We start from the raw sequence: 23,232 nt of genomic DNA on the forward strand, positions 1-23,232 counted from the left end.
AATAGCTGCCAGTATGGTACATAAACACAAGCCTTAAATCATAAGACTATCCACTAACTAGCATAAAAAATTAAGAAATTCCACTTACATAATTTATCACCGTTCTTCAAGTAAGGAGAAATGGTGCATTAATAGCAAAATATCACAAATAACAGGTTTTCATTGTCCAACACTGGGACTGAAATTAAAATTGTGTGTGGGACCTATTTTTGTTTAACTAAAACTATGTTTTCGCTATATGAATAGCTGAATTTAAATATTGGTCATCAGACGACCTAAGTATACATGCTCTTTACTACTGCTGAAGAGTGAAATAGCTGGAAAAGTCAACTGTAATTTGTGGCCATTACTGCCTCATTTTCTGTCATGAGATCTGATACATAATCATATGTTTAAAATTCAAATGTCTCCCAACAGTAGTGATTGTGTAGTAACTGTTTCAGTAAGAAATTATCTTACTTAACTGCCTGTACAATAAATTCTTATAAAGACCACTCTATAATTGCAGACCCTTATGCCATGTAGTACTTCATATTTTTTAAATGGTTGTTTTTTTGTATATATTATTCATGCTTACAGAGAAAACCAATATAAATTTTTTCTCTAAGGTGTGAAATTGTTTCAACTACCCATTAAAAAATCAGAATAGTTTCCTTTCTCCTATTGATTATGTTTTGGACAAATGTATTTTCTAAACTAATTAATGTCTTCTTTCGAATATGCATAGACAATTTATACAGATAGCATGTATTAAGTGAATCAGATGTTAGATATATCATTTTTTGACAAAAATAACCAAAACAAAATAGTTTGCTTACGGCTATATATAGTGAATATAGAACACTTCTTCTAAAACTGTCTTTAAAACAGTGTGTTGTAGTAGCTTCTCATAAGCTCTACAACATTCAATAAATAGCATATTCTGATAACAGGCCCATTTATTATCTATTTCACATACAAAGGTTAACATTTTAAAACCCAGATCTTTTTACCTTTATTCAAACTAATGTCTTTTTTCACAACTTACATCTGCACATCACCAATTGATTTAGTCTGAAGTAATCTAAGCAAATACATCTATTGGAAAAAATCCAGAGCTGATGAATCCAGCTATACTATGGTTAGGGGAACAATACGGATTCATGCCAAGAAGTTGGTCTATACAGTAAATAGAAAATAATGCATTTTTGCCCATCTTCTTTTTCCACTTGCACATCCCAAAAATTTTGGGTAGGAAGATGACATTTTTCACTACCTGTACATGAAAGTATATGTTCTTTTCAGAGTTCTCTTTTTACTAGTAATAATTTGTGAAAATGTGGAGATGCTGGACCATCAGAAATGGTAAATAGGTTAATGATTCACTTACTTTTTTGTGTTAGCTCTACAGTACACTTTCAGTATGATCAAGCAAACTATAATGAGTCAAAAGGAGTTTTCCTTTTGAATTTAATAATTACAGCTGGTTTCAGCTTATACGTTTGATTAAAGACATTTTATATCTTTCATTGTTATTTTACCATTTATACAGTGCTTTACATCTTCAAAGCACTGTGCTGACATTACCTTATTAGTTCTTGCAATGCTCAGATGCAATTTTCAGTGTGCTTTTATATCATAGTCCCATTTTAATTGCTATTTAAAGCTGTATTAATTATATTTTTATAATGGGCCATAAAAAGGAATGTTTAGTAGAAAAGCCACAGTACCAACAATTTGTGTAGTACCTTTCTTAAACTCCAAAATATTTTGGTGTATGGGATACTTCAGATTTAGCCCAGCACTGAACTCTGCTAATGAGGGTTTCAGGCCTGTCCTCCCCTAGCAGAGCAAGATGCAAACTAGCATTAGTAAGAAACTGTCAGTGCTGTTCCTCCACTTGTTTTCATTGCTGTCCTGGTAAAACATCTTTTCCTGAACTTCCTGGGTAAAATGGAAATCATTGCAAACGCTGAGGTATCAGTGCTCAGATTTCATCCACTGAAGACAATGAACATCACAGGAGCCCTACCAGGCACTGGCCCTCCTCCCTTCCAGGTTGCCCGCAGGAGCACATGGTTGTGAGCCCCTGCGAAAGCAGTGCTGCCCACTTTCATGGGGCTACTCCTGGGACAGTGTTTTTTCCTCATGAAGCCCATGTAGTCAATTCTTGATGCCACAGTTAAGTTTAGTGAGCTCATGTTTTCCCATAAGTTTGCTTCTCAACTTACAAAGTATCAAACAAAATTTCAATCATTAGTTATTCAAACTTTTAGCTGCTACTGCATTTTCTTTGTTTCTTCCCCTGTTATACAAACACACCACAGAAAACATTGCAAGTTTCTTTCAATGTCTATTCCTAATAAATATTTTTGCTAATCACAAAACTAGATTTGTGGGCTCTTGTATTGCTGAAACCTATGAATAATTCAAATGCATCATCAAGACTGCAGAGCAGCATGGACCTGTCCCACCCATTTGATGTGTCTGAAAAACAAATGAAACACGGTTGACAGAAAATGCTGTATAGTGACCTACAGCATTTTAGGTTAGCTTGCAGTACAAACACTTCCTCGTTGTTGGTGACTATACAATTATGAATTCACAATTAAGCTTTATTTCATAGGTACTGATCGTTTACAGCCACTGAAGTGAGAATTGCTCAGAGCTCCCGAAATTTAAGTCACTGCTGCATAACCGAGTTACATAACCTCCCTTAAAAGTGCATTGTGTACATTGGCATCTCTTGGCAATCCTTGCCCGTAGTTATAGGAGAGCCACTCCTTTCTGTCACCTAGTAACTTTTTAATAATCAACATTAACTCAGAATTTCTGAGCTAGAGTTTGATTTTTCAGTGTGTGTGGAATACGGTACTTTTTTTCAACGCAGTTTAGGCTTCAAACACTAAACAGTGTAGAAGTCTGAACCAAGGACAACACCTTGTGGAAGTGTTTGAGCAGAAAAAAAATTGTAGTAGTATATTCTGAACATAAAATGGAAATGGCTGAAGGCAAGATTACACCTGCAGGCAAATCAGGCCAACTCCTGGAAAAAATGTGGCACCTGAACTTGCTAGCGAGAGATGTGCTTCTGAAAAGTGATCTGGATAATGAAGGTATAGCGGAGTATGTGCATAGAGTGATCTCTTTAACAAAAGAGCTGAGCAGATCTCTCAGCCAGCAGCTGGAGAATGTTACAGAGAGTCTTCAAGACACTTGTTCTTTGTTGAGTGCTTTCCATAACAAACACAAGGAATCGACTGCAAATCCAGGCAAGTATGGAGGGACTTACCTGTAAACAGAATGGACTGGGTATATTGGATGCTAAGTTTTGCCATGTGATGATGCTGGGGGCCTTACTTTTTGTTTGTTAGTATTTCAGTATTTGATCATTCACTAGACCAAATTAATTCATATTTCAATGGTTGTATCACTGTTTTCTCAAGTCTATTATGTGAGATTCAATATGAGACTTGTAATTCTCATTATGTAAGAAAAAAAATGTTATCTAAACAGAATTGTTTCAAAGTTTCGTGTATATTCTACTTTGGTGGGTTTATCTTGACCAGACACCACATGCCCACACAACAACTTACTCCCCCTCCCTCAATGTGACAGGGGGAGAAAATAAGATGGAAATGCTCATGGGTCGATATAAAGACAGGGAAACTGCTGGTGAAGTAGGCAAAACAGACTCGACCTAGGGAAAAAATTAATTTAATTTCTTACCAATTGAAATACATCTGGATAGTGAGAAACAAAGGTGAAAAATTAAAACAACACCTTTCCCCCATCCCTCCTTTTTTCCAGGCTCACCATCAGCCCTTTATTCCCAACTCCTCCCAAGGGTGGGGAATGGGGGTGGCAGTTAGTCCATAGCAGCTGCCCATTGCCACTCCTTCCTCCTCACGTTTTTCCCAGATCCAGCGTGAGTCCTCCCCACAGCCCACAGTTCCTGTCAGGAAAAATTGGGCTCTCCACGGGCTGCAGTACCTTTACAGAATATCTACCTGCTCTGGTGTGGGGTCCTCCACGGGCTGCAGAGTGGATATCTGCTCCACCATGGTCTCCCGTGGTCCGCAAGGGGATCTCCACTGCAGGCCTGGAGCACCGTCTCCCCCTCCTTCTTCTCTGGCCTTGCTGTTCCCAGGGCCGTTTCTCACACTTTTTTTTCCTCACTGTTCTCCGGTGTTCTTGCCCTTTCTTAAGTATCTTTTCACAGAGGAAGCACCAGCTTCGCTGACAGGCCCAAATCAGTCCTGCGGCGGGACTGCTGGTTGGAACTGGCTGGAAGCGGCTGTGTCCGGCCTGGAGCAGCCCCGGCCTCTCCTCACAGAGGCCACTCTGCAGCCCCCTCACTGCCAGCGCCTCACCGAGTAAACCCAATATATGTAGTTTACAGCCCTCTAGAAGTACGAACGTAGTCAAAAAGATAACAACAAAAATAAGAAAGAGTTCTGCCATCTTAGCGTACAGGTAAACACATAAAATTTAATTTCTTGCATTGATAACAGTGTGGTTATAAGAACGGTGTTATTTATTGTGAGGAGCAAATCCAGATACTTCTTTTCCTGGAAAAAAAAAAAGAACAGCAGGATCATTTTGTCACGGTGAAACAATTCTCTTTACTCAGAAACAACATCTTAACAAACAGACATCAAATTAGAAAGAAAACTAACACTTCTGCATTTAATAATGGTCTAACAGCATGATACATAGTCAGAGGGAAAGACTCCAGGCAGAAATCTTTAGCCCGGTTTATGAGCCTTTGTTCTACAGGTCTATAAACTGTCCACAATAATAAAAGAATATTTTTGTAAAAAAAGGACCTGCTTCCAGGCTTCAAGATCAAGCTAGCTTTGCCATATTGGCCTCATGGCCTAGGTAATTAATTTTTTTTTTCGATGTCTAAGAATTCAGTATCATTCTCCTTCCAAAAAGCTACTTTTCCTCATCTAACACTTTCCCATAAAACAGTCAGCAAAAAGGTTTGAAGAGAGTTGCGTATAAACTGCCAGTGTATTCCAAAGCTATGTTATCAAACATCAGAAAAACACAGAAAGCAAAGTGTTAGAAAAGCGATGGTGGTGGGGGGTAACACAAAAGAAGGCTTATTTCGAGGTTAGCCTTGTAACAGAATGCAAAAAGTGTCTTTTCCTGTACCACAGTTGGGTAGTGTAAAGTTACAAGGCTGTGTCTTTGCTTGGCTTTAAGCACTGCAGTGTTAGAAAAGTCACATTCACGGCATAGGAAAATGCAGTTATTTCAAATTAAGCTGTTATCTTCAAATTTGATTTTAGGGGAATTTTAAAGAGCTGTACGATTTGCTTTGAGTTTTTTTGTTTTGTTTACAAAACGCAAAATTCAGGGAGGAAACAGGTTAATTTTGGCAGCTGAAGCCAAAGTTCAAAGCTTGAACTTTGCCTTATAGTAAGACTGAGAAATGTTTTTTTACAACCTCTTATGCAAATGAGGCTGTGCAAGCTATGCTATTTCCAATCTTTTTTTTTTTACTTCTCAGCTCTGTTAAACTACTTATAAGTCCTTTATCGCGATTGTAAAAGTGCTCCTGGAGAAACAGCAGTACTTTAGAATAAACTTCTTTTTGTTCTTTGAACTACTAGTAGAAAAAATATATTAAAAATGTGTTTGTTTGGTTGTTTTTTTTCCCCAAACATAGTCAAAATCCAATAACAAGTCATTTGGGAACCGAGGAAGTATTGCAAAGGAATAATTTTTAGTCTGAGTTCAGCAAGGAAAAATCTCTAATCTGAACTAGACGCTTTGTACGTTTAAATCAGTAAGATGTAAATGCAGATAAAGGCCTAACTAGATCATGTAACACCACACATCGATGTGTGATGATATTATTACTCAATAAAATTATTTTCCTAGTTGAAAACCTTGAGATGTTGATTTACCTTATACGACATTATTGAAAAAAGTGAATGTGAGCCAGTGGTTTCCTGTAAGACTTGTGTCAGCCCTTTCTATTTTCCTTCCTTTGCGTGTCTTTGTCCATTATAAGCAAAAAGCACACCATACTGTGTTTCATTCTGTAAATTTTCTTATTTGTGTTGACTTTCACTGAGTTTAATTTGCAAAACAAAGCAGGATCTCATGCAGCAAACAGAAATAAGCAAGAAATTTTCAGAGAGGTTTGCAATATGCCTAAGTGATGAAGACACAGTTCCAGTTATAGAGATTGACAGCATTAGGTGAGGAGAGAGCTGAAAGTAATACACCTGAAATCCTTGGAGAGAATATCTGGAAGGATTTCTAAGAAAAGGTGTAAGATAACAAAAATGTCATAAATTAAAGGATCACAAAACAAATACACCAAAGATAAAAATCTTACATGAACAGCACCTAGTGATTGTGTGCTTTTTGTGCATCTTTCTTCACCAAGTGTTTTTAGTTAAAAGCAAGATTATCCTCCACCATTCCTGTAACCGGATGCTACAAACTGTTGAAATTCAGTATTGTATACGTGCTGGTGTTTTTGTGTTATCCTCTCTTCTCCATAGCAAAAATTCAAAGCTGCTAAACATGTTTAATATGGAGCCTATGTATAACAACTTTATTAGAGACCCATGCATTAGAATCTTGCAGGATTCAATTTTAGGAAATCTATATAATTAATGTTTAGTTGTAAAGCTCTTCCCAAATTAATTTGACTATTATTTACCAATTCCATCCTTTAGATTGATTGTCATTAAGAATTTAGCTAACACTAGAAAGGTGTTCATTAGAGGTGCCACAGTAGTACTTTGACAAATACACAGTTGTACTTGGACAAGTACACAAATGTACTTGTCCGTATTCAATTCTTCAGAAATTCACTCAAATTGAATAGCAATAAATGCAAAAATATTAAATGGAAGCCAAAAAATACATTGTACTTCATGTATTGAATGTCACTATGGAATTAGGTGGAATTCATTAGGTATGTGTATAATAGTTTTCAAATTTTTTGCTAGATTTCATAGCAAAATTTGATTGATTACCTATTTTTTTTTTCCTCAGAGTACAATGGAATTACTGATTGTCTGCAGAAAGTGAAGGATTATTTGATAAACACAGTCTCACACCTTCAAGACGCAGAAAATAAACTTTATGCTGCTAGCTGCAGACAAGATGACAATGATTCTCAGATCCAGACTGCTCAAAATGCTTCTAGAGAAACAGATGTGTTTCTGAACATTTATTCTGAAGGAGAAGCAACTGAGTCTGTGCAAGCATCTTCTAGTCCCAGTCAGCAATCCCAAAGAAATCCTTCCCTGAACAAGGCAGAAAGTCAGAATGTTAATCAAATCCAGCCAAGTGAAACTAAAACTGTGGAAAAAGACATTGTTGCATCATTAGCTGAAAATTTAGCTGCTCGAGAACAGAACATTAGCAGAGAACCTCCAATAAAAAAGGAAGATGGTGAACAGAGACTACTAATGAACTCTGTTACAGAGAAAAAAGATTGCAATGGAAAAGATAAACTTCATGGACCTAGCTCTGTTACTGGAAAGTCTCCAGAACTGGCTTTTCAACATGCTCTTATGAGCAGTGGGGAAGACATTTTATCTGGGACATTGAAAGACATTTATGACGAAACTGTCATGAATCTTTTTGAACAGGAAAAAAAGGCAGTAGTCGAATCTTCAAAAGGGGTAGAAAGTGAAGAACATAGACTGACAGAGCAAATGAAAGGCAGTAAAACGGAAACAAATCATGAGATTTGTAGGAATGACCTGATTACCTTCACTTCCTCAGTACAAACATGTGATCTTACTGCTATGAATCCTTCTATGAATGATTCAGAAGAAGTACAAAAATCTAGGCGCTGGATGTACAAAGAGTAAGCACATATCCTTTTTAGGAACAGATATACATAAATATTGCTTATTAGCACACATACAAACATCTGTGGGCCCAGAAACTCAATATGTTGCTTTATTGAACAGCTACTGGTCGTGCACGTAATAGCAGTTTACAACTTAAGCATGCACAATGAAGATCTTCCGTTTGGTCTAAAGTAAACTCTTAACTTTCTGTTTGATTGCATATTTTTTTTTATGCCAGAGGGGGACTGAGTCACAGCCAGTAAAGTCAATAATTCCCAAATTGTTGGAAACCAGTAGGAAAGGACCCCAAATAATCAGTTTTATAATAATTTGTAAGCTGTTCTGAAAAAACCTAAACATAAAAATTTTCATGATTTTCCCATCTATTCATAAAGATATATTTTTATAAATTATCTGCTTATGCTACAATGCAGCACATCATCATAGTAAAGTACTAATTAAAAATAAAAGACACCACTCCACCCAAAATATAAATGTCCTGGTTTGACGTAAAACAGAACTAATTTTCTGATTTGTAATTTTACTTTTTAGCTGGGCCTCTTCTAACTGACTAAAGCCTGAAATTAACAGCATATTGTTCAGAAACTGTTCACTCTCAGAGTGATAAGACCTGATTATACCAGGGAACGGTATGCACAGAGGCTCTTGCTTATACTTATTGCTATAACAACCAAGGTCAGGTAACTTCGCTGCTTGCCCCGTTAGAGGGTCGGAAGCGGAGAAGCGTAGAGGGGTCCCACCTGCAGGGAGGAGCAGACGGGACAGGTGACCCAAAACTGACCAACAGGGTATTCCATGCCATCTGCATCATGCTCAGTATAAAAGCTGAGGGATCAAAGGGGCAAGGCTGCTCTGGTTTGCTCTTTCTTCAATGGCCGACATTGGAGGAGGACCCTGTCTGTTTGTCTGTCTTTGATCCCGATCCGAGCATTCCTGACTCTAGTTCTGGAATTCAGCTCCTGTCCGTCGCTGACTGCAGTCTGGGACTTTCCCTGTGTCTGCTGGTGATGTGATCGTCGTCCTGGGAGCTGGATACGGTTTTGTATATATTGTATACTTTTTTTTTCTCCTTTAATTTTTATTATTCTATTATTATTTACTATTTTCTTATTTATTATTATTTTCATTAAAGTAGTTTAGTTCTTTTTCTAAACTTATAAATCTCCTTATCTCTTCCTCTCCTCTCTGAGGAGAGAGGAGGGGGGAGGGTCATCTGTCGTTCTGATTGGCCAATCCGGCCAAAACCACGACAATAAGAATAACATTTTCTACTCTTTTTGCTCCAGATTCCTAGTGGAAGAGAGTGGTAAGAATGAACGTACAGTAGCTTGTTTTATTAAAGCCCCTGCCACTGCTCTGGAGAATCTGAAGTGCAAGATAGCCAATGACACTAGTTCCTTGGTGGTGGATGATTCTGAGGAGCTCATCAGCAACGTCATCAGTATTGAATGCTCTGATTATGAGAAAGCAATCCCTTTCCCTATCAACATTGCAATCCCATTTACTTCATGCTTCAGAGGAAATTATCGGGAGATTATGGTGAAGGTGACTGATGTGAACTTTCAATCAAAATACTTAACTCCTATTTCTTTGGAGAGATACCAAGGAAACCATAAGGTTAGTAACCTCTCATCTAAGCATTGTAGAGGCTTAACTCCAGTTAAGCCTCTGTGGAATTATACTAGTAAAGACGTCCTTATTAATCTGTATTGCCCACTATGTGGGGTTAATTTGAACTTTTCTTCCTACTTTTTCAAGAACTAATTCTATTTGAAACGTAGTATTTAACAGAGTCCCTTTTTTTACTCATAATGTTAACGCAAGTGCTTGATCCCAATATACTAATGGTTGAGTAATGGTTCGTGACTTTTGTAAATAAGTGTAATACGTTACATTTTTTGATAAAAGTAAAAACTTAAGGGGAATTATTTGGTATTCAGATCACAGAGAAGTAACACAATTCTACGTGTATGACTCCAAACTGCATCTCAAAGAAACACAGGATAGTTTCTTTTTTAACTACAGAAGAGTTTCATTGGGACAGATTCATCAACCAGTTTACAAGCTTATTTCATTTCACCCCAATCATACACTGCAATATGAACGACAGCACATGAGGACTAGAGCTCACCAGATAACTGGGCATCCAGATGGCAATAATATTTAATTTATTTTCATTTCACACCTTACTCTATAAATAATGTTGCCTTCTCAAAATGCTAATGCGCTGTAGAACACAGAGTCCTTTGCTTCCCATGTGCTCTAACCCCACATTCTCTTTACGCAGGAAAACTTTGCAGAAGTGAAAATTTATCAGCTGGGTGTTTTTTCTGTGGTGTCATGCTTAAAGAAAGAAACATTTACTGTTCCAAATATAGGACTCTTACAAAAGCTGAGCGTGGATTCTAGAATCTCTTTCTATTACCCTCCAGAAACATTCAGTTCTCCAGCACCCATGCAATTAAAGGTGAGCTTGAAATACATAATACTCGTCCCGCAAGTCTGTTAGCTGATCCGTTCTGAAGGAAGGATGCCAATCACGTTAAAGGGCAACCTGTTCCATTATTAGAAAAAGTGAAAAGTGGTTGCAGCTCCACATCCTGTATACACAGCAAATGGTTTCCTGCCAATTTTGTTAAAGCCACATAATATCGTCAGTAGTCAATGATATCTGTAGCAAAAAGGAAGAACCATCTACTTTGTCTAATATACTTCAGAAAATATTGGTGTTTTCAACAATGACATAAGCATCAACTCCAAATCTCAACTGCTTGGCACAGCATTTAAGTTAATGGAACAATTTTTCTCATCTGACCTTCATCATTTGTACCAGGCAGTGCAACAGAAGGGTTTGTCACCTCTTCTGAGAATAATCTTAAAATTTGCATCAGTTATAATGTGTTTCTCCCTTCCCCCATAAAAGCATTGATTTGGAAGTACAAAGCAGATAAAATTATCAGTGAAAAAAATACAGATTTGAAAAATCTTAGAAAACTATCAAACTCTGAGGGAGCTCAGGTGTTTCAAAACTTTAACTCAAAGCAGGAACAAAACAATCAAAATATTTTAGTCCGTAAAGGCTCCAGTTTTTGATGACTCTCAAGCATTTGGTTGTGTATTGTATAAAGTGCTGATATGTTGTTAGAGTTGTTCCTGGTTATAGAGAGGAGCCTAAAGCTTCTGTAATGTAATCCAGTTCCAAAAGATAAACCTGTTTTTAAAAAGCCAGGGATGTCAGAGAAGATTTATTCATTTGCAAATTAATTGTACAATTGCTTTCCATATTCAGGTTCAGCCAATTGAACCATCATTGGTTTCCACCTTGAAAGCAAGACACGATATGTACCACTCGGTGGTATCTACTAGCGCACTGGTTTATGTCCAGCATCCTTCAGCCCAACCATTTAACAGCGCAGTCACTATTACTCTACCCTGTCCTCCAAACCCAGAAAAAAAAAGTCAAGGAGATGAGACAGAACATGCAAGAGCCATTACTGCTACAGTAAAGAGGGTTGCTATGGCATACCATTCTCGGTAAGAACAACTTCACTACAAATTCAGCATTTTCAAAACATGAATTATTTTTAACAGTTGCTGATTAATATTTTTTTTGTATTAAAAATGTATTAGTTCTTTAATACACTCTGCTATACTTAGAAACACTGTTAGAAACACTAAAGCAAATCCCCACAATTCTCATGCTATAGCTTCACCATGAAAATTCATATAGCATTTGATGTATAATCTTTAGGTATGCTGACCACGGCTAACCACTGTATTTCTAACAGGAGTCAGGATGAAAAGTGAGTGAGTTTTTTTTCAGCAAGAAATGTTCAGCCATTTTCACCAAAGCCAAACATTGAACATAGAGAATAACTATGTCTCAAAGCTGCTGTGTTCATTATTTTACCAGTTGGTGGTTTGGCTACCCTGGCCTTTGAATTTTCTGATCTCTACTTCTACACATTCCAATGGCTGCCTGAGTCAAAAGTTATGACACAACAGTTGGGAGTAGGTCAATTTTGTGGTAACTGCTGCACTTGGTAAAGGCCCATATTTTTCCAAAGCACTCACTACAAAATTCCTAAAACTTAGACTTTTTGGAATGTCTTAAAAAATCATTAAAATGTGGGGACTCGTAAAAAAAATCTCTAAATTTCAATAAATTTTCAGTTCAATAAAATTTATCCATCATGCAAAAAGGATATGGATAAAACTTTTGGGTGAAAAAAAGGCCAAAGCTGATCTCATCTATTTTGACAGTCAGCAAAATAGATGTTGTTTTTACCATCCCATGCAGGAAAAAAATAAATCTGAACTTACCATTTGATAGTTGTCCTTTCCGTTCTGCTACCATGGGCAACTCCAGATTCAGAAAGGCTTACTGGGATTTCTTGATAGGGACTAGGTTGGGACAACAGTCAGCTTTGAAGTACTTCTACTTTACATCGTTAAAGGGTTAGCTTATTCCTACTGTACTAAACATTACCTTTTTCAAAATTCATTTATATACCAGGATTATGATTATCTTGAAAAGAAGAAAGGCACAATGGAGAAGGCAGACAATGTTCTAGCTTTCCATTTCTGAAAAACTTCTCAGATCATGTTTTAAAGAGCTTACACTCACGTTGGTCTTTTAACAATTATATCACTTATGTACTCTAGAGTACAGTTCCAGATGTAAATTTTCAGCAAGGTGGGAAAAACACAGGTAGTCATCAAGGAAAGCAGAAGGAAAAGTAGAGCTACAGGATCTATTTTTCATTATATTTTTTCCTATAATTTGACTTTCCAGGGCTGTGAGTGCATCTGTGAGAAAAAATGGGGAGAATCTCAGTGATACTTTGAAATTATTAGGTCACAGAAACAAAGCAGAGGGGTGGAAGGTGTTCGATGATGTTATTATCCAGAATGCACGGAATGGGCTTGTATCATTTGAACTAAATGAGCATTTAGAAAGGTAATGTATGAATAATTTAATAAAATTTTATTTACTAAAATATTTACTTCCAAGTAATTGAAATTAGTAGAGTTAAGAAATCATCCACTATTAATAATTAACTTTCCAGCATCTCTTTATTCCACTTTGCAGTATAAGATCATTTAGATTTGTTACTTGTAATTACAGAAAATACAAATATGCTTAAATATTTTTTCATCTGCAGACTGTGCACAATATAATATATACAAAATTTGAAACAGGAAATGCAGATATTAATCTTAATATGAAAATGTGATTTAGGTCTCTAACTACAAAACCATAACATTTTTTGGAATTTCTTACTAGGAAATATTATCTTACTTTCATCTAAAATTTGTATGTATTTGAATTCATAGATACAGAGTCAATATACTCTACACTACAGAAGCAGGCAAATTTCTACCCTTTCATATGTCGGAAACAAGAATGAAAAGGAGGTAGCAAAAGATCCATTGGAGACTGAGCCCTGTATTATTTTGAGTAATAAATTGTTAGCAGTTGATAAAATGATTTAAGATAGAGTTCTTTATTTTCTTGTTTGGTTTTTTTTTTTTTGCCTTTTTTTTTTTTTTTAAAATACAGCTTTGTGGTCATTCGCCTTTCGTTCCTCTTGGAAAACACGTATCTTCTCCTCTTTGCTCAAGCTCTGGAAGAAGCTGTTTATAGCACAATGGCTAATGTGATACTGTACCGGAAAAGAGAAAACCCATATAAAATAGTAGTTTTGTTATCTGCATCCAAAGAATTGACCTGGGAACTTCAAAAGCTCCATGAGGACGGCTACTTTGGTCCCCCAGAACCTACGCAGCAGTTCCCATTAAGAGAAGGAGAGCAGATTCATTTTAGATTTAGAGGCAATATTTTTGCTTCAGGTAAGGTAATTAATTCATGCATCTGGATGAACAGTACCAATCACCTCAGGTGTTCAGAAATACTGTTTGTGAACATTAGTAGATTGGGGTTAGTCACAGCGCATGTAGTTATTTCAGTGTTTTATTTCTTGGAAATGATAGCTGCATGAACTACATAGGACACTGTTGTGACTGTAAAATAAAAGGTACTAGCTGAACAAAATCCCCAGCAACCTGCTTAGATGACCCTGCTTTGAGGAGGGAGGTTGGACAAGATGATCTTCAGAGATCTCTTCCAACCTCTGCTGTGCTGTCAAAACTGGTCCCCCAGAAGCAGCTAGTATTTTATCTTTTATTTCAAAAGGGCAAGATTCCATCAATGGCTTTTTAATATAAAGAATATTTGATAGGAGTGAAACAGATTCCAAACAAAAAGAAACAGGCTGCTATTTTATGTGTGTAAAGTCACTTAAAGTAGGCAAGATTAAACACTGAAATGCAGGGCAAAATGTTGCTTTTTGTGAGTAGCACTATGAATTGAGGTGATGAGAGAGAGTTGTTATGCTGTTTCCATTAGCAGCCTCAAAAATTCCATGCACTAGCTGCCACCATTCAGAGATGTGCTTAAAGGGAGAAGACATAAGAAGCCTCAGAAAAATTTTCACACAAAATTACATATTATCTCTTTGGTCAGTTTTGGAAAGAACATATAAATATATATTTGGCTCTCTGAACATTTTGTACATAAACTCTCCCATTGAAATCTCTGTTTACCCTAAAGGAAGGATTGTTCTTCAAAAACGGAAGTCTGCGGCCCCCAGGGAATGCCTGCCTGTCTCTGCAAAGGACAGTGTTATAGACATATCAATTAAAATGGAATTACAAATCCTAAAAATGCTCCTACCTCCCTAACTCCATTCATTTTGGTGTTACAGATAGAGAAATATCCACCTAAACAACTAGAAAGCATATAATTTGCATTCCATTCACAAAACCATTTTATTTTTATTTCTATGTTATGTATTTTATCCTGTTCCATGTTCCTTACTTTTCAACTTGTAGCACAGCCTTCACCACTTACTCCTTATGCCAACAATTCAAGGGCTAAGACAGATAACTATGAAGACATTTCAATTACTGAAGCAGGCTGGCAGGAACATTTGAACCTCAGATGTTCAATAAAAAGTAACAAATATGATATAGAACAACCAAATGTTATATGATTAGCTCTGACTCACCCTAATGAATTCTTTTAGATGCCACACCTCTAAATGCAATGTAAAAAAAATTATTTTTTTTTTTTTGTATGGGCTGCAGAGAACGGAAAAGATTTTAGAAAAGTCTACAGGCTGATTTTTCATTCACAAAGAAAACCCAGGCTGGAGCTCCAGACTAAAGAAGTGGATGAATTTGGCAACCACAGTTCACCTCATTACAAAGGAACAGCGGTGTTTTATAAAATTACCAGAGAGATGATAACCAAGAAATGGGAACAACCCTTGCCATATGGTGAATATGAACACCAGTCTCCACTGTGTAAATTAGCACTAACATTACCAAAGGTGGGTTTCTCACTTCATAATGTTAGAGATCTTTCCTTTTTTCCCTTGCCACATATTTGTTAGGCAAAAGGATCTTGGTATGACTTTTGCTTTACAGATACACACAGGAGTCACTGATGGAGAAGTTCTGATCCATCAGCAATATACAAACACCCTCAGAGTTTCTCTTAGCAGGTGGGAGGGACCCTCATCCAAGCATGAGCTTGGGAAAAATTGTTTAGCAGAAGTTTTTCACCCATTTGCTCTCCCCAAACGGTATGGCCCTGAGAAAGCATTAGTTAAATTTCAGTTATATACTTCTTGCATCCTTGTCTTGGGAGTGCAGAATTGCAAACTGTAGGAGCATTAAACAGTTCATGTAACCTATCTTTCTCCTATCACCTGATTCTCATATTATGCCTGATTAGCCTCTGCAATACAGACATGTGGGCAATTATCTCTATCTCTGGTGAAAGCTTTTGCTACATAAATTAATCTTTAATATACCTACAGTGAAATCTCATTGTAATCTTTTCAAAGAGCCTAGATATCAGCACCCTATATTGTACAAAATGCTGCCACTAGACTACTGCTATCAAATTTGCATACATTTAAATATCAAAATACGTACAGTAACACTTGGTCTAAATCTCTGGTGACAAGCAGTAGCAGTAACATCTCCCTCTTCTTGAATGTAATTCACTCTTCCTTAAGCTATCACCTGCAAATGTATCTTTTATTTCATAAGCATAGCTCTTGATTTCTCTCATCTCCATTCTCCCAAGTATAAATTAAGAACAGTTAGCTGCAGAAGATTTTAAGAGTTATCTTTCAGTGACCAACTCCATAAAAAATATAAGTTTTATTTTGAGAACCACATGCTTTCAAGCACTTTGCTTTTCCATAAGGCTAGCATTCCATGTGCATTATTCACAGAGAGGGAAATACAAACTCTTAAGGTTCAGTGGGATGATTAAAATAAATAAATAAATAAATCTGTGGCACACCCTAGGCATCAGTTAGTTTTCTTCCATCCATCTGTCTAGCTTCCATCCTGTTGTTACACTTTATTTAATCTTACTGCGTAATAAGAATAAGATTTAAAGGGTTGAACTGCATTTGTATTAAACCCCAAAGGTAATGATCAAATGTCTTAGATTTGGGTTGGCATCTATGGTCTACTCCTATACATATTAGTCCCTAAGCGTTCTATTCAGAGTTTTCAAAACAAGTATTTCTGACTACCCCTTTTCTCATACTAAATTTAAGGCCGTGTTTCCTCTTTCCCAATCTGGTTGAGACCTTGAAGTCTGGTCGGTCTGCGTAAGTGTGTGACAATATATAATATATGTGGGTACACAGTAGCACCCAGGCAACCTACTCATTTAAATGGAAAAAAAACCCTAGAGGACTGTATAAAATGATCATTGTTGGTAAATTAGAAATGAAGTCAAAGCTCAGGAATGGTGACAGCTTCTGGGAACAGTTTCTCTACATCTCTGAGTAGTGGCTCTACTTTCAACTGAAAAGTTCAAGCACAGAGGACCCAAGTTCGATGCATAAAAAGTCTGCTTACAGAGAAAAGGTTATTACATATTTCAGAAAATCAATGTTGCAGCACCTTGCAAATAATTTTTCTTTTGCTTCTTGTAAATATATTTAAAGAGGTGCACTTCAAAAGAGTTAGAATCTTCATTAAATGTATTAAATTTTGAAGAATTATAAAACATCAATGAATTTATTTGACTTTAGTGAATAATTAGTAAATGAAATACAACATACCTTACTATTGGTATATAAATACACAAGGCAAATGGGAATTTCACCAACACCACTGGCTAGTGATATGTAACATTCATTAATACAAAGTTATATTGTTGTGTACTCTTTTGCTCTTCATACCTTCTTCCAGCCAAGTAAATCTTGAATTCCATAGTGAATAGACTCACAGAAATTTTAAGAATAAAAAATATTCTCTTTTGGCTGGTTTGCTGCCTGAAAGATTGGAAAAAAAAGAGTAGGGAAAAGTGGTTCATTTTCTTAAGGGAAGATGATTAGTAGTAAAGTTCCACCCAGATCCATGATAACATATTCAGGAGAACTTTTCAATAATTAAGTGAAAAGTCTGATGACAGTACAAAATATTCAGAGTACTAAAGTTGTCTGTGAAAAATCACAGCATATTATGATAGTGAGCAGCTAGAAAATAAACCAGATAATTTAGATGTCAATAAGTGTTTTGTTGGGGTGGAAGTACATACCTAATTTTATACTGCTAGACTCTAAATTACCTATTACCACTCAAAACCCAAAAAAGTCTTTGGTCATTTTGCTCCCTGAAAACTTCCAGAGCAATATATAATATATATTCAGCAGCAAATAAAAGGTAAGCAGAATGTTCTAAATTATTAGAACAACAAAGCTGAGAACAAGATTATGCCATATATCTATGAGGCATCCACATCATGACTGTACTCTGCAATTCTGGTCACAGAACTCAGAAAAAGGATTTGGAAGAAGAGGAAAGAAAGAAGGCGATCAGAAACATGGAGTGGTTCTAGGTAGAGAGACAATACATTGACGACAACACTTCAGGCAGTTTCAACAGACGTTGAAATATTGTATAAACTTATGAATATTATGGAGGAACTGAAAAAGGAATTATTATATCCCCTTTCACAGGATATAAGAACAGTGATATTGGTAAGTGGCAGGTGTGACCAGCAATATAAAAGAACATACTTTTTACATACAGAAGGTGAACTGAACTCATTTTCACAGAGTATTTGCAGCAGTTAAAAATGTGTTTGAGTTCAAAAAGGAATAGATTGGAAGAGAGACAGACAGAACCATATATTAAACATAATGATCCAGATGCAATTAAATGCCAGAGCAATGAAAAGGAAATTCTACTTACTTACCATATCTTATTATATGTTTTTAAATTATTAACAGTGATGAAAACACTGACAGTAAAAATTAACATAAGAACCTGTATCATCTTTTATCCTGTTTTTACTATCCATGATCTGATCAACCTATTTGAATCAGATATATCTTCACATTTACATGGGCTTTCTAATGAATAAAAGAAATAGAAGGAAATAGCTAAAATTGGTTGAGAAAACAGTTAGGGAGAAATATAATGTACTAATTATACAAACAACTACACCAGCCATCTGTCAAATGCAATCGCTATTTACCATTTCATTAAAATACAAGTCTTGTGTTAATTCTCATATGATATGAACCAAGACTGGCACTGTCTGTAATTAGTCTTATGCTGATGCTCTAAATATATATTACCAAAGCAGCTAGAACTACCTGACAACATTTGTGCACAGAGACATACACTTAAGCAATGATCCTTCAGTTTTGCTGGTTTCTACCACATGCATGCCACTACAGTACAGCAGTTATGCTGCCCCAAATCTCTTAAGGATATCAAAACATAATGCTCTGTGTACATATCTGACCTATCGATAATGGTGGGTTGTTTATAGTATTGCTCACACTAACACAGCTGCTTTCAGAATTCCAGTTGTCACAGTAAGGCTCTCAAGCCTTAATTGTGAACTAGTTCACTCTAAATTGTAGTGTTGTTGATGGACTTCTCACTTGCTCCCAGTATGCTAGGGGAGGCTTTCATGGGTTGGGAATAAAATCCCCAAAATAGCAGTAAATGCAAGGCAAGAACAGCAAAGTTTATTTATATTTCTACTACTTTGTTGAGTTAATAAATGTCTTATGTTTAGTTTAACCATGTTAACACATTATATGAGATCACAAACACTCAGTGTTGCCAGTAACAATAGAAATCTTCTCAGCAAAATGAAATAAAGTTTTGGCTTTTTCTTTTTTTTTGGCAGCTTGTAAAGTTAGAACCATCCACAATGCCTGGTTTCAGTTGTGACAAAGACAGATGGAATCTTTTTAAGGCAAACATTCTGACTACATTTGCACTCATTTCTGTAAAATTTCCACCTAATTTCTCTTGAATTGTGGAGAGAAGAGAGTAACTATATAGACTATAAGCCATTTTTGTATGTATGTGCCCACATTATCCACACTTCTACAAATATATTTCTGACGGTGGTCAAAGCAGTGGTTGTTTCCTTTGTATGCAACCATTCACATCAGTTTTTAGTTTAAGCATGCTACAGTTGTAGCATGTTTACTTCTGAGTAAGCTGATCTTCACTAACAATTCCTATTTATGCAGCTTTCATTTCCTCAGCATTAGAAAACACTGGTTGGTCAAACCTGTTATTTTCAACACAAGTTAAACATAGTGGATTAAGTTCTGATGTCAAGTATGTGCGTGCATATCAGTAATATTTCTTCTGATTTCAAAGCAGTTGTATTTATGTGAAACTGGGCTAAAGAATTTAAAAGGTTAATTTCTCCTTTTCTGCCTGTCCTGTTTGATATGCTACTAGAGTCTGGTCATGTCTGAGAGGTCTATTTGACAGAGCACTTCAGTAATACTGGCTGAAATCAGAATGCTTTGCAAAAAGAGATTGTTGTAATACATACAATCATTATCAAATTACTATTCTGCTGAAGTTTTAAGTCTAATGACTGTATAACAGCAAAATAGCATGTGATCCTCTGCTTCAGAAAGGCAGTTGCTTAGCTAATTGAAGGGTCTTCCAGACTAGAAAACTGCTTTGACCGCTAAAAGTATTTTCCTTACTCTGTCAACCAGCACAGTGGGACCACATGCCCGTGCAGTTGAACCGTGGGTGAATTTAGCGCTTCACCACAGATACTTAATATTTAAAGGCAGATTTAATGTTTTAGATCTAATGCATTGTATATTATTACACTATTCCTAGACAATACTCATTTTCAATTCTTATAATTTTTACTACTATTTTAACATTAAGTAGCATAAAGTGGTTCAGATTAAAGTCAATGCATGGGTAATTGAGTTCATCTACAATAACTTTGAAAATCTCATACAGACCTTTGAGGTGCTAAATTCTCATTAATGAATGAAAATAAGTTTAAATATAAATGCATAATTAAACGAAGGCAAAAAAAGCTGTCTTGGAAGAAAAACAATGCCCCCTTCTGGAAGAGCTTTATATTCTCTTTATTTTGAGGGCTTTTTTTAGCTGTGTTATGCTGTCTTCACACTGGGACACGTGCAGTGACAGAATTGCTGTAGAAGCAGGCAAGAGAGGCAGATTCAGATCTCAAGAGGAGAACAGCACAGGACACTTTTGCGCTGCCAAGCAGTGCATACCGTCTGCATCCTGTGGACGCTGAAAGCCCCTACCAAGATGACTGAGTACAGGCCTGATGAAAAGTTGTTTAATTCACAGGTGAATAGGTAACAGTTATGATTATATTGACCTTTTGGATATGTAGCTCAGTACATATGAAACACTCCAAATATTGAACAATATATAAAAGTCTGTATTACAAAAGTATTTAAGATAAGCTCAGCAAGACTCTGGCTCAGTATGCCTAGCAGGAGAAGGAGAGTAATTTACCCAGTCAGAATTTCATGCTTTTAATTCACAAATGGAAAAAAGAAGCTCAGTGAATAAACCTGGAGCAAGTCTCACATGGAAAGCTGTGCATAAACAGCCAGGTAATACAACTGAATGTGTGTGATGAAAGTAACACGGGCACTAAAAGAGGACATTAAAATTACAGCTTTTAACAAAAAATAGAGCTGAACTTCACTTAATACAAATTAATCTCTTGTGCTCAGTGCTTATGTAATTTCTTGTTCTATATGGAGTAGGAAACAACAGTAAAGCCCACAAGACTTTCTTCTTTCTCAGTCATAGGGAAAAAGGACAAAGTATTTTTTCTTTCTTCCCTGTGTTCAGAGGAAAAAATAGGAAGAACTCTGTGCTTTCTTATGGAACTTGTATTTTCAATTATGATGATTTTTAGTGATTTCTAATTAAAAGTTGAACTATGCAAAATGAATAACTACAGCTACAAATATAGTATGATTTCTAGACCTAACAACAGATACTGCACACCTAGAAACTGTCATTTTCCTTGAAACAGAATGGTATGCACACAGTTGTAATAAGAAAGCAGAGACAGCAAGGCAAAGTTAATGCAGTGTTCAAAATTAGAATCCATTTCACGTACCATGTCCCATACAGATTTTCCATACACCCAGTTTCTGTACACCAGTCATGACATAATGCTACTGATCAAACATTTGTAAAATTGCATAGCTTATAAAATTTTTAATAAGATGCAATAAACATCCATTTGATGTAAACATAGTTTAATTTTAGTGGCTGTATACTGATTTATACCTGCCGATGGTGTTAACTGGTTTTCAATAATGACACAAATCCTCTATGTAGTTAGAACCTATCTTAAATGCTGATTTACTGCAATCCACTTCCACATCCTACACCTCATCCCTTACTCATTTAGTCATTTCTCTTTCCTCAACATATTATCTTTGATAGCATGAAAAGCTGATCAAGCGTCCACAAAGCACAAAAAGAATTTCTTCTGATTCATCAGGTAAGAGCACATACTTAATATATTGATATCAATATAAATAATAGTGATATTTGCTGTTTTTTTTAAAAGCCAAGATTTGTTTCATCTGTAATTGATGTTTTAAAATGCTGTATTCAGGAACCAAAATAGTTAATGTATTAAAAGATATTCGAAGGGGAAAAAAAAAAAAAAGGCCATCTGTTTACCAGACAATGCAAAAGCTCTTCTAAAATAATGTTGTGGTAGGGTGCTTGAACAGCATGTAATTTTCTATATAAGGAGCTTCAGTTTGTATAGGAAAGCTCCAGTATAACTGATGTTATAGGAAATGCCCAAACCCTTTTATTTTATTGCTAGCTTTCTCCATACAGTTCCAAAAGTTATAGATTATTGCTGAATCTGCTCTTGACTAAATTCACTCATGTCACAGTGGAGTTATCAAAAATTGCATTAGAAATAAGCAATGATGATGTTTCCATTAAAGTAAAAAACAAACAATTTTTAGTTGGGGAGTTCACCCACTGAGCCTCCAACTTTAGAAAACTTTTCCAAAGAAAGAAATATTTACATAGCAGAAGAATAATGCCCTTCATTTACTAATTTTTGTCCTTCAGAGGCCCTATGGGATAACTTGCTATATTGGCTTGCAGAAGAGCTTGCAGAAGATAATACATCATTGCTTGCTTTATGCTTACCTGTTCGGCGAAGCATACTTCAGCTTGTTAGGCTGAAGTGCCCTGATAATTTAACACACCAGATCTATGAACTGCTTTGCTGCTGGAAAAAGACCCTTCCAAGGTCGGCTGATAAACAGCGGCTCCTGTCTCGCTATTTGCGGAAGAGTGGCAGAAGTGATCTTTCAGAAGAACTTCGTTTTAAGTGGCAAAATAAAGTGTTCACTTGACAAAATCACTGGCAACTAACAGCCCCATTTTTCTTCTTTCTTGTTGAAAGGTGTGAATATTTCCGAGATATCTTTGGATGAACAAGTGACAGGGATACTAGTCAGGGACCAGACTGCTTATTTATTTGTTACTTTGCAACCTCTTTACTAAAGCAAAGTATAATAGCAACGTCCTTGCTTGCTAAAATTGAACGTTTGTGCTGTGGAAAAGTGAGATATTGAAAATAAACGTATGAAGGATTATAGGCTGGTCTGCATATGTTTCTAAGGAATTCAATTGTTTGCACATACCATACTAAATTGACATAGAATCATACTTCTATATGCTTTAAACACTAGGAATTATTCACTATACTTTATCAAAATCTTATGAATCATTCCATGATATATGAATGATATATTACTCTACATCCAGTAATAATAGCTACGAGGTTCTTCAGAGAAAAGCATAATAGATCATTATAATGCACAGAGGAAATGTCTTCTTACTTTCAGGTTTGTTAGTAATTAATCCTGACTTATATTCTCAGTAAATTTTTTTTATCCTTGTGAATGTCATTGTGGGTTCCACTGTTACTACATGTGAATATTTAATCTGTTCCCAGAATTTACCAGATTTGTTGCCTCAATTT

General features: G+C 36.0%; 1 protein-coding gene across 1 annotated transcript; it reads left to right on the top strand.

The window, feature by feature from the left end:
* Positions 1-2,980: 2,980 nt before the first annotated feature.
* Positions 2,981-22,667, top strand: DTHD1 (death domain containing 1). The gene is made up of 10 exons (XM_074587779.1): positions 2,981-3,251; positions 7,006-7,828; positions 9,122-9,452; positions 10,123-10,302; positions 11,125-11,369; positions 12,631-12,795; positions 13,399-13,688; positions 14,985-15,229; positions 21,660-21,717; positions 22,311-22,667. Exons 1-10 carry the CDS (start codon positions 2,981-2,983, stop codon positions 22,598-22,600), a joined length of 2,898 nt encoding a protein of 965 aa, XP_074443880.1. The 3' UTR covers positions 22,601-22,667.
* The last annotated feature ends 565 nt before the right edge of the window (positions 22,668-23,232 follow it).

The sequence above is a fragment of the Larus michahellis genome, chromosome 5 (assembly GCF_964199755.1).
Source record: "Larus michahellis chromosome 5, bLarMic1.1, whole genome shotgun sequence".
Lineage (NCBI taxonomy): Eukaryota > Metazoa > Chordata > Aves > Charadriiformes > Laridae > Larus > Larus michahellis.